General features: G+C 47.9%; 1 protein-coding gene across 1 annotated transcript in view; it reads right to left on the reverse strand.

Moving 5' to 3' along the window:
- Positions 1 to 5,273: 5,273 nt before the first annotated feature.
- The window catches only part of LOC131567920 (lethal(3)malignant brain tumor-like protein 4), a 39,559-nt gene continuing 32,330 nt past the window's right edge, over positions 5,274 to 12,502 (reverse strand). The window contains 2 exon segments of the mRNA XM_058819721.1: positions 5,274 to 6,490; positions 9,744 to 9,806. Coding sequence (XP_058675704.1) covers positions 6,362 to 6,490; positions 9,744 to 9,806 — 192 coding nt within the window. The 3' untranslated portion in view covers positions 5,274 to 6,361.

Raw genomic sequence — 12,502 nt, forward strand, 5'->3', positions numbered from 1 at the left:
AAGTTGAGGCTGTACATGGTGGCAAGGAGAAGAATATATATTAGGGGAAGTGACAGGCAAAGTCAATAAATGTGGAGTGGTATTTGAGAAAGGTCTGGCACTTCTGCAGCGGGCTGGGCAGAGCACAGCAGCCCTCCTGAGCATGCCAACACTCTGTTTTTCTCTAATGCCACCACTCTTTTTCTCCTGAAGCTGGAATTTGCCCGTCAGCTGCAGAGTGCAGGATGAAGACAGCAGGTTCCCTCTCCATCCATTCCCACATCCTTCTTCCCTCTGGGCTGGCCTGTCAGGGGAGTGCTGTGGTTTGTCTTTACAGTTCCTCCTCCTGAGAAAGTTGTAGGATTTGAGAATTGTAGGTTGTCAGGTGAGGTTTGTTGTGGAAACCAGGGTGGTGCAGGATCCAGACAGTGTGAGGTGAGAGTTGGGGTCTGCACCCCCCCTCCTTGTACACCCACAGCCAACAGCAGGGTACCCAATAAAATGAGAGACCCCTCCAGTCCCTCCAGGGGGTTTGCAAACCCCACTGAGCATCATGTGATGGGGCTTGGCACAAGGGACAAACCAGTCCACAGAGCATGGTCAGGGCTGAAAAAGTAATTTGAGCAGGCAAAAAGATCAACCACAGGTTTTCCCTGCCAATGGAGAAATATGACTTAGGACAAAAAAATTCCATGTTTGCCTGAGCAGAATAATCTGCAAATGCAATCAGCCATTTGGGTAATTGATGTTTCTTGCTGTGCTCAAACTTCTCCGTCAAAACTGTGGGGGAGAAAAATCGCTGCTGAGGAGAAGCTCAGATCTCTGAAATGCAAAGGACACAGCCACAGGACCCAGCACAGCCCTGAGGGAACCAACAAGAGCACAGAGCAGCATTTGATGTTCCCGAGGCTGCTCCAAGCAGCCCAGCTCCCCAGACCGGGAATCCGATCACGGTAACAAAAGCAAACAAACCACGGTTTAAATAGAAGCAAAAACGTTGGAAGGGAAAAACCAATGAGAGCAAATGTTTACCCCAAAGATGGGATAGTTTAGAAATTATGGCTGGGAGCCAACTCTCCAATATTTTTAGTTTCAGGTTTGCAAGCCTCAGCTGCCAATGTGGCCCTGGCCCCTCTGCCCTTGGAGCAGGGACCTGCTGCAGGTGCAGCTCCCGACACACCTGGGGAGGAGCAGGACAGGTTCAATGCCTCATCTGGGACACATCAGAGAATGGCTTGCAACTTATCAGCTAATTATGATTAGAGCAGAAACAGGTAAAGTAATTACCATGGTCATGGACACACAGTGAAGAAGCCCAGGGGGGCAATAAGGAAAGGAAAAACAGACAGACCCTAAAATGCAGTTTTAATATGGATTCATACTAAGAACAAGTTCTTGCTAGCTTTAGTTAAAAACCCAACTTTGAGAGCTGTTTAAGAAGATGAAGTTCTGGGATTGTTTGTGATAGGAAACCATGAGGGATTAAGGAATTCAAGAGGAAACCACAAGCCTTCCAGTGCCTATAGGGTCTCTGGGGGACCCAGAAAGGGACTTTGGACAAGGGTCTGGAGGGACAGGACACAAGGAATGGCTTCCCACTGCCAGAGGGCAGGGATAGATGGGATATTGGGAAGCAATTGCTCCCTGGGAGGGTGGGGAGGCCCTGGCACAGACTGCCCAGAGCAGCTGTAGCTACTCCCTCTCTGGATGGTCTTTAGGGTCCCTTCCATCCCAAATCATTCCAGAATTCAATGATTAAAACCTGGCAGCAGCAGAGGAGAGTGAGGAATTGGAGAATCAGGCACAGCTGCAGCAGCCAGTGCTGTCCTGTCAACACATCAAGGAGAGCTCAAGTACAGAGATAAGAGCAGGCAAAAGAGATAAAATGAAGATGCTGCCTTGTGTTGTGACTGCTGTTTAAGGGAAGGACAACAATGTGACGACCAAGCCCCCCAGTGCCAGCCCTCCAGGGCAGCCAGCCCCACACACAGAAGAAACAAACCAGGTGTGAACTTATATTAATTTTATTCACATTTCCAGAGGAAAGCATCGGTGGAGTGCAAGGTCACGGCTAGTGTAGAAAAGCTCAAGTATTTGGTTTAAAACAGGCAGATATTTCTGAGGCTGAGCCGAGCCCCTGCTCTCTTCCCTACATGTGCTTCCAGTTCAAGTAACAGGAATCTCCAAAATAAGCTGGCTCATCACATCATGGGGGGGATGTCAAAAACTTTAAAGCTCTCTGTGGTATAAATCCCTAAGTAGGGCATAAAAGTAGCAGGCAGGCAATCTTGTACAGCTGAACTGGCTTACCCCTGGGCCAAGTGTTGGGCTTTTCCTTCAGCAGCAGAGTTTTGCTGTCAGCGATGCCAAATGCTTCTGTCCAACTTTAATGTGATTCATTACCCAGAGCTGAAATTTGCTGCTACTGGATTATGGGGATGATTGTTGGTGATGGCACAGAAAAAATTTAACAGGACTCCCAGCCGAGGAGAAGAAGAGAAAAAGAGAAAAAATTTGATTGCTTTGAATTTCAAAAACAACAAAAAGGGAAGAAAAACACAGCCAGGAATAAGATTTTGAGAACTGGAAATTCCTAATTGCACGGCTGGCCCATGGGGACTTGACACAGCTCCGAGTTGCTTCTAAGGAATGTACCTGTATTGCTAAGAGACTCCTGGGTTCAGCTGGGCCAACAACTGGTTCTTGCTGACATCCAGCAGACTCAAAATCTGCCCAACCCCAGGTGGCATTAACCAGCTTCACATTTGCTCCCCACAGAGCCACAACTTTTGGATTTTTGCTTCAAAGTGTGCATTTCAAATGACACAAGGCGTCAGATAACCAAAGGCCTCTGCAGAGCCCTGGTTATGGCACAGGCCTGGAGCAGGACTGGGAACAGGCAGAGCAGAGTTTGGACAGGCAGCAGGAACAACTCACCGAGACACAGGGGAAAGCAGCACTCCCTGACACAAGTGGAATGGCACCAGCAGCCGATGAATTCCTGAGTTATGGGGCTAAAAGATGAGGTGGTTTCGTTTTGTTCTATATTGTAAATATCAGGGAGTTTTAAATGTGTCCAGTGAAGACACTGGAAGTCTTTTTGTCCTGTGAAGTTGCTGGATTTAATTGGAATACAGCTTATATTTGGGGAAGGAGTGGGTAATAGATGTGTGCACATTCTTGCTTGCCCTGCAAAGACAATTATCAGATTACAAAAAAAGGCACAAGAAGCACATTCCTCCTTCTTTCATCCCTAAAAGGTTCCTCCTTCTCCCCTGCTGAAAGCACTGTGCTGGCTGTCACTGAACAACCTCCAAGTACACATTTTCCTCTTTGATCCAGCTGGCTCAGAAGCCCCAAGGATTAAAGATTTCTCTTCTGTTTGAATAATGTCACTGACTAGAATCTCATGGCTTGTTTAACTGATTCTCTTCATCCTCCATCTATATATAGTAAAAAAAAATGGAATTAGTATTATATTTTGGTTTATTGCTAGAGGCAATCTGCTGTCCCCCAGATCAGGCTCCCAAAGGAAGGAGGTGAAACAGAAAATCTGGAAGGACCTGCTTGCTTGAAACAAGAAAAAGGCAAAATTGCACTTGCCCCACCAGGCTGGGTGTCACAGAGGGGGAAACTGGGGCAAGGAAGGGCTCAGGGTTATTTAGCAAGTCAGTGGAGAGCCAGGAATAAAACAGCCCAGCTCTGGATCTTCTTTCCACTTGTCAAGAGACAATTTTGCTTTGCCCAGAAGGTGTGTTCTGTCAAAGGACAGGACATGCCACTTACAATTCAAGTCTTAATGCTGACACTGGATGTGCAGAGCAGGATAAAGGAATGTGACTCTTTGGTGAACATCCTGGTTATCATACTAAAAATGTATTTTAATAAACTAAATTCACCCCTTGCCCAGTCCTTAACACTGCAATAAATTTCTCCCCTGCAGCTGCCTGGCTGATATTTAATGGTTCAGCTATTAAATATCCCACCAAACCTGTGTCTTCTCTGTGAAGGCTTAAACTCCTAAAATTCTTATTAAAAAAATATGGAAACAAATGGTTCTAAATATTATTCCAGGACTGAATTGCTTCAGTGGTGCGGATTCTATTTACAATTTTAAGGAACCTTCTGCTTCAGACAAGTCACAAGAACTGTCTCAGCAGCAGGAGGGTTGGACAAAGCATGTGGGTGACACAGGAAAGGGGAACAAGTGTGTTCCTTGTGTCACCACACAGTCATGGACAGCGTGTTCGCTCTGTTCCCGACAGCTCCTGGGAGCCACGCTGGTGGCAGAGATGCCAAGGGAGTTTGGGGTGCCAGTGGATGGGTTACATCACCAGGCAGTGCCCTGAGACACCCCAGAGCCTGGCAGAGGCTGAGGGCAGAACCTGGTCACACAAAAACAGACAAACCCACACACAGCATTCAGCCTCCAGCTATGGACAAAGGGCTGCAAGGGCTGCCTGAGCTGGGGTGGTTCCAGAACAGCCAAACAGCCATCAGGGAGAGTGGCCAGAGGGAGAGCCACGAGTGGTGCTGCCAGCAGCAATGGAACAGGGCTCAGAGCCCAGCAGGACTCACTGTGAACAGTGCACAGAGCCCAGCAGGACTCAAACTGAACAGGGCTCAGAGCCCAGCAGGACTCACACTGAACAGGGCTCAGAGCCCAGCAGGACTCACACTGAACAGGGCTCAGAGCCCAGCAGGACTCACTGTGAACAGTGCACAGAGCCCAGCAGGACTCAAACTGAACAGGGCTCAGAGCCCAGCAGGACTCACTGTGAACAGTGCACAGAGCCCAGCAGGACTCACTGTGAACAGTGCACAGAGCCCAGCAAGACTCACACTGTGAACAGTACACAGAGCCCAGCAGGACTCACACTGTGAACAGTGCACAGAGCCCAGCAGGACTCACACTGAACAGGGCTCAGAGCCCAGCAGGACTCACACTGAACAGGGCTCAGAGCCCAGCAGGACTCACACTGAACAGGGCTCAGAGCCCAGCAGGACTCACACTGTGAACAGGGCTCAGAGCCCAGCAGGACTCACACCCTGCCACGGGGAGAGGAGAACTCGGGAAGTGCCCGTGGGGAACCCTCCAGCCCAATGTCCATGGGATGCTCCTGAAACTGCCTCTGCTGCAGCAGGAACCCCCCGTGCTCCCAGCCAGGAGAGCACAGGCTGCATGTGCAGGAACACAGCCCCAGACTCTGCTCCTTCTTCCCCCACACAGCAGCTCTCTTTCCTTTGGGAAGTTCCCTCATTTTGCCGTTTAAGTCCTGACTCCTTTCCAGTCTCACATCCCTGTGTGCTCTGCCTGCTCCCAGAGGCAGAGGAGCTGCTCCCCTGCCCTCCAGCTCTCTGGCACAACACATCCAAGTCCACCTCAAGGGGCAAAGGCCAAAGCACTTCACATTCATCAGTTGGGACGGTTCAAAAGAAAAGCCATTTGTTTCTAGGGAATCTGTTTGCACACACACTCTGGCCACTGCTGGCTTTCCAACTCCCATTCTTAGCATTTGGCTGACAGTGGAGAGGGCAAGAACAAACACACACCAATCCCCAAGTGCTCTTGATGGTGCCATTTTGCCAGATGCTCCTGGTGCAGAAGGAGCTGCACAAAAGCACTGATGGGAGAATCACAGCTAAAACAAATCCCTCTGTCTCCAGCAGCAGATGCCCTTATGGGATCTTTGCCTACCCAAAGGCCACCTGCACTGCCCTTGCCTCCTGACAGGGAATGACAGGAATGAGGACATTTTGCTTGCTGGCAGAACCAGAGCAAGCCATCCCTGATGGAAAGCTGCTGCCCATGCTCCCTTCCTGCTGGGGTGTAAGCTGCCCAGCAGCCAAGGGCATCACAACAACCAGGAGCAGTAGGAAAAACTGGAATTTAACAATCAGTCCTGAAAAGGTCAGCTCCTGAGTCACAGCAGTGAAGGATACGGGGGAATTGCTTTGAAGTGCATCTTTTTCCTCTCTCTTTTATTACACAAAACACATTAATCTCGCTGGTGATCACTCAGTTTTTCAGGCACTATCACTGGACACAAAGCCAGTTTTACTCAAAACTTTCTTCTTGCTCCTGCAGCTCCACCAGTGCTACCCTGGATTCCCCTTAGAACTGGAGGTTTCTTCTTGATCTCAAAAAGAGATTGATATATCAAAACCAATTCAATTACAAAATATAATAATATCCTCTTCTTGGAAGTGAAGCTGCCCCATATTCCAGACTGTGGCAGGATTTTTATAACCTCAAACTATTTTTCCTAAATTCTACTTAAAATGCATCAGAGTCCCAATCCACCTGTCTGGTGTGTTGTAATGCTCACAGCTGAAGATCCATTCCCTGTCAATTCCTCCTGGATCTGCCAAAGGCCTTTTCTCAGTTGTCTTCTGCAGACTTGAACATGAGGATGGCATTGTAGATCTTCAGGGCAGGGCCCAGTTTGATGCTGAGTATTTTAACGATGTCATTCTGCTTGAGGAGCAGGAAGGCCTCGCCATCAATCTGCTGGAGGTTGGAATAGAAACAGGGGAGGGATTAACCACCAAAGGACAGGCACGATTTCCACTTCTGGTCATTCTGGGATTCTTGCCTAGTTCTGGCCCCTACACCCCATGATGCCCTCTTTCCAAAGGACACAGACCTCATCTCACAGAGCTCTCCCTAGAAATGGAGAAGCCTCATGTGTCCTGCCCATGGCAGAGGTAGAATGAGATGAGCTTTTAAGGGCCTTTCTAACTCAAACCATTCCATGATTCCATATGCTATACAGACTAAGGCAGAGTGAAGATGCAATATGGCTGGAAAAACAGAGCCTCCTAATCCATCAACAAGGACACATATTTGATTAGATGCAAATTAAGCAACTGATGAACATACTACCATGTGAAAATACAGGATTACTGTAGGTAGCAGCGAGTAAAATCATGACACACCGTTTCTGGAAAAGGTTAAAAATTTACTCAAGCAAGAACATCCACAGAGACAACACAGATATAATTAATATAAACCCCAAATGCTGCAGGGAGGAAGCCAAAGATTAATGGACACAGACAAACAATAAGTGTCTCCCTAAGTTATTCCATTAAAATCCATTTACAGAGACTGACAGTGGCTCCTCCTCTCGCTTGATGCTCACCAGTGCAGCGTGCAGCACACAGCACTGGACAGTCAGCCCAGCCAGAATAACAATTCTGCTATTTTTGTAGTCTTTCCAAATAGAATATTTTTAGATGTCAATGCTTGGTGCAAGAGGAAACACTGAGTAAACTCAGAGAACACATAATTACAGCAAAGAGCCAGGAGCCAGGAGATTTGGTTTTCCCACCTCTCACCACAAAAGAGACCCTCAGCAAGTTACTTAACCTGCTACTGAGAGTAACTGGGAAGTTAATTCCTGCACTGGGAATGACAGCAGCGCTCCCAGACCACAGATGGCCACACCATGTCCTTGAATCTTATTTTCAAGCTGCCTCAAGTCTACAAGGCTGCAATGAATGTGTTAAAAATAGCCTGAAACAAACAGGACTGTGCTGCTTAAATTAAATAATAGAGTCAAGAGGAGCAGAAAACTGCTGGAAAACAGTCCTACATTTCAAAATGGCTTTGTGTCCAATATTATTTATTCCTATGCTTCATTCTCACTGCACTTCCTTACACTCACTTATTTTAAACAGTCCTGCCCTGAACTGGACCTAGAAGCAAGTCTGTGCTTTATTATTCATTCCTTTGCTCCATCTTATTGGACAGGTTTTAGAATTCTGTGCACAATTTGTTCTCTTCACTCCTAATGTAAGCAGCAACTTATCCCCCTCCAGCAAAGGAAGTCTGCAAGGGATTTATTTATCCTGAATATGAAGCACTTGGAGGTTGATCCTGGACAGTGTGGGGGAGTTCAGCTCTCCTGTCACTCACACCTGTATTCCGTCCAAAGACAAACTGCTAAAAGGGTTTTAACTTCAAACTGACAATATGCTTTGAGCATAAAATGGAAAAAAAACACAAGCTTCTCTAAATTGGGTGTAGGGAACCTCACTTTGCAGAAAATAAGGATTAGAACAGACTGTGGCCATAGCACTCTCAGAACCAGAAAGTATTCACTGTGTTCAGGACCAGAAGAAATAAAATACATGGAGAATGGTTGGATTTGTTAGATTTGCTGGTACATCTCACCTCTGTATACACCTTCCCTAGAAATCCCTTTAACACAGCTACAGTGAAAGATGGGTTCATTTGAACAAATTTCACTATTCCCACTATATTCAGTTCCTAAGTATTCTACTGTATTGTCACATTGTGGACAGTGCTTTTTGCAAGCCTTTATTTCTTTTGCTTCCTATTTTGTGTGAGTCTGCACATTTTTTAAAACAAGAGAAAACAAACCACAGATAGATAAATCCACAAAATGCACTGCAGCCTGATTCCCCCTGAAAGGGAGCCAGCTCTGGAGCAGACAGTGATTACAGACCTGCCCTTTCCAGTCACTGCCATGCAGGAGGAATGGCTCCAGCCCTTCCCTGGAGCTCCTACAGTCACACAGGAGAGCTCTGAGGACAGAATCACAGAACCATGGGGTGGTTTTGGTTGGAAGGAACCTTAAAGCTCATCTTGTTCCACCTCCAGACATGGGCAAGGACACTTTCCACTATGCCAGGTGGCTCCAAGCCTGTCCAACCTTCTAGGATGGGGCCACAGCTTCTCTGGGCACCCTGTGCCAGGGCCTCCTCACCCTCACAGGGAGGACCTTCTTTCTAATACCCACCCTCCTTCAGGTTAGGGCCATTGCCCCTTGTTCTTGTCACTCCTCATCTAAAGACCCTCTCCAGCTCTCCTGGAGCCCTTCAGGCCCTGCAAGGGCTCTGAGCTCTCCCTGGAGACTTCTCCTCTCCAGGTGAGCACCTCCAGCTCTCCCAGCCTGGCTCCAGAGCAGAGGGGCTCCAGCCCCTGGACCATTCCTGTGGTCTCCTCTGGATTCACTCCAGGAGTTCCACGTGCTTCTGACACTGGTGCCCACAGCTGAAGGGAGCTCTGCAGGTGAGGAATGACCTGAGCAGGACAGAAGGGAAGAATTCCACCCCCACGAGCTGCCCACACCATGAGATGAGTCCAGGACAAGGCATCTGTGCAAATTCATCAGGGGCTCCTAAAGAACCTCTGAGTGATACCTGCATATAAGTGGAAACTGAAGCACCCAAGGGATCCCTGTTTGTGATGCACCTACAGAGCTGTGCCAAAAACCAGCACAGCCACACCCTGTGCCCTTGGAGGTCTCCCAGAGGCCATGGTGAACACACCAGGAACGGGACCAGAGCCCAGCCCATGGCAGTACTGACAGGACACTCGTCACACAGGACATGCTTTGACCTTCCAACCTCTGCTTGTCGAACTAAAGGTTCCCCTCCTGCTCTCACCCCAGTCCAGGGGAGCAGCCAACGATTCCTGGGAAACCCTGGACCTGCCAGGCTCCCCAGGAGAAACAGGAACATGTCCTTGTCAGAGGCAGCAGATGAGATCCTCACTAACCATCCCAACAGGGCATCTCTAGAGCAGTGCCAAGCCCATGGCACAAGGGTCCAAGACAGGATGTTAAGCAGAAGCTCTATGATTGGAAATTTTAAGCAGCAAGATGCAATTAGCCATGGTGGAATTCAGCTCCATGCTCAGGCTGCCACTGCTCTGCAATGAAAGGGCTGAGCAGGTCTGAGCTCTCTGCTGTAACTGCAGGGATCTGCAGCACAGGGTCTGGGCACACCCCACTTACCTCTTCCCTGAACACAGATGCTTGCTCTTTGCAGCCAGGTAAACGCTGGATAAAACCCACCACCTGCAATTGCATGTAAGAGAAATTAAAATGAGACATCATCAAGAAAAAAACCTCTAATTTGTGTATGAGAATTCCCTATGCAAGAATGTTTAAAACTTTAATACTCAAAACTCTCACATTAATGAAGGATATAGATGGAAAACATTGCTGGGTTGCTGCTGCAACTCCTCTGCATATTTTGGTTACCACCAGTAACTGCCCCTATTGCCATTTGACCATTTCTCTCCCTGTAAGAATCCAGCTTTTCCACTCTTCTAGAAGGTTCTCACAGAATCAACATTATTTTTCCAGATAAAAAGCTATATATGGCTTAGACTACTTTAAAATCACTCACAACTCCACTTTCTCTACAGTACTGTTGGAAAGTAAAACAAACATGAAAAAAGGATTTAGACAGTTTCCCAAGATGACATGCCTCTAAGAGACAAGATAAACCAACTGAATGAGCACTGCTGGTTTACCAACATGCAAAGGCAGAAGAGCTGCAAAGGAAGATGGAAGGCAGAAGAGAAGGAAAGGAGTTTTGGTTTAATTTAATCTGTGCTGGGTGCACAGGATCCACGGAACCAAGAGGATTAAACAAATAAAAGTTAATTTTACATTTCACATTAGGGAAAACCTTTCTAGGCAAAGAATCTGTTAACATTTGGAATACTCTCCCTGGACTCAAGCAAGCAGCCCTGGGGTTACATTACATAACACCAAGGAGTGTGAGGAGTAGCCCTGTGTGCAGTCGAGGATGACTTAATGTGCATTGTCTTCTCCAGCTGCAGCTTCACTGGTTCACAGGAGATTTGTATATTGAGGCGTAATCAAATCAAACATCTCCTGTTAATTGGATGCTCCCTTGCAGGAGCAGCTCTGCTTCATGAGGCGCAACCATGTGAGTTGCTGCAGATGTGACATTTCTTCCCTGTACACAAACAAGCAGTTGGGAGGGGTCACTGTCAGATTCAGGCTCCTTTCAACTCAAAATTGTCAAAGTTTCTCCTAAATCACATCCCTGTACCTCCAGATCTTCCTAGTCCTAGACTTGGAGTCAATCCCTCCCCTGCAGTTCCAGCCAGGCAGGAACGGGGCTCTCACAGTGCCCTCCAGGTTTGCTCTGCCCTGGTAGGAGCAGCTCTGGCTCCTGTGGTTTCTGTTATGTAACCTGAAAGCAGAGCATCCCTCTCCTTTGTCCTCCTCTGCCACTCCATCTTAAAGGCAAACCCTAAAATCCACATCTCTGTTGGACAATGACTCCAAATTTTCTTCTGCAGAAGTGTAAACTCCTATTAATAATCAATACCAAAACACTACTTTCCTTTTGAGTCCCGCTGTCTGCTAACAATTAAAACACAAATGAAAGTCTTTCTGCCAGGTCTGGCTCCTTTGAGAATTTACAAGACAGCTGGACCCTTGGGGCAAGAGCTGAGTGCTCCTCAGTGTCTGTGGCACTGAGAGGCTGGCAGACATCTCCAGGGAATGAATAACCTGGGCTTGCCTTGCTCCTGCATCCTTCCCTGCACAACTGCTGCTGGCTACTGTCACTGACACGCAGTGACAAACCTTTGATCTGCCCCAAGTCCTTTGGAGGGACACTGCAACCACTGGAGAGGCCTCTCGAGCAAACAGCAGCCCTGGGGGTCACCAGGAATGGAGAACAGAGAGGGAAGAAAGATGCAAGAGGAGAAAATGGGAGAGAAGGTCGCCTGGACATGAGACAGACCCCAGTGAGGCACAGGGACCTGCCTGGCTGTCACTGCTGGGGAGGAGAGCTCCCAAAGCAAGACAGGGCAGTTGAGGGAGGCTTGGGAGCACAAGAACAAAACACCACAGGAATCCAACACAACTCCACAATACTGGCAGGGAAGCCTTGAACCCTGAGAAAGGCTGAGACAGGGAGGGCTCAAAGTGAGGGTGGGACAGGTGTTGGACAGGGAACATCTCAGAGGGATCAGAGCTTTTCTATAAGAAGGTAAAAGTCTGCTGGCCCTTCGTGCTGTAACCATCCCATGGCTCAGAACTGCCTGCTGGAAACTCTTACACTCCCCAAGCACATTGGTGAAGAGAAAGGGCATTAAAAAGAGCTTTGTGCAATCCTGAGAACACCCTGGAAACTGGACACCACCCTTGTGGAAGGTGCTGATGTGTGGCAGACACACTGGGATCAGCACAGGATTGATGGTGACAAGGCAGCCCCACACCGCACTCCTCCAACAGCTCCTGCAGGACCGGCCCCTCTGAGGCCACAGAGGGGAAATGGCTTAACTGGAATTCAGAAATCCACTTACATTTGGCACAAGGACAGTCCCCCCACCCAGGGTATTGGCATTTGAAGCAGGATTAACTAATGAACAGTACAACTCTAGCACATCTTGATGTTCTTCTATGAGTCAACAATCCGTGCTCTGAAAACATGACAGGAAGCTTTCAATAAATACCAAAGCTGCATTAAAGTAACTACTCTTAGTGACTGCTCAGTGTTACCACGACTTTCTTAGCTTGAGGGCCCCTAAATGCTGCTACTGCTGCTGCTCTGCCATTTCAGCTGCTCCCAACCAGCAGAGAATTAAAGGAACTTTTTTTTTCTTAATGTCGGTTTTATAAAATTATAAAAACAGTTCTTCAGCCTAAAAACAAAGGAGAATTTTACACCCTCATCACTCCTGTTTCAGATCAGCACAGGACTCCTTTGGACTCCTTCAGGACTC

Source organism: Ammospiza caudacuta, chromosome 25 (genome assembly GCF_027887145.1).
Source record: "Ammospiza caudacuta isolate bAmmCau1 chromosome 25, bAmmCau1.pri, whole genome shotgun sequence".
NCBI lineage: Eukaryota > Metazoa > Chordata > Aves > Passeriformes > Passerellidae > Ammospiza > Ammospiza caudacuta.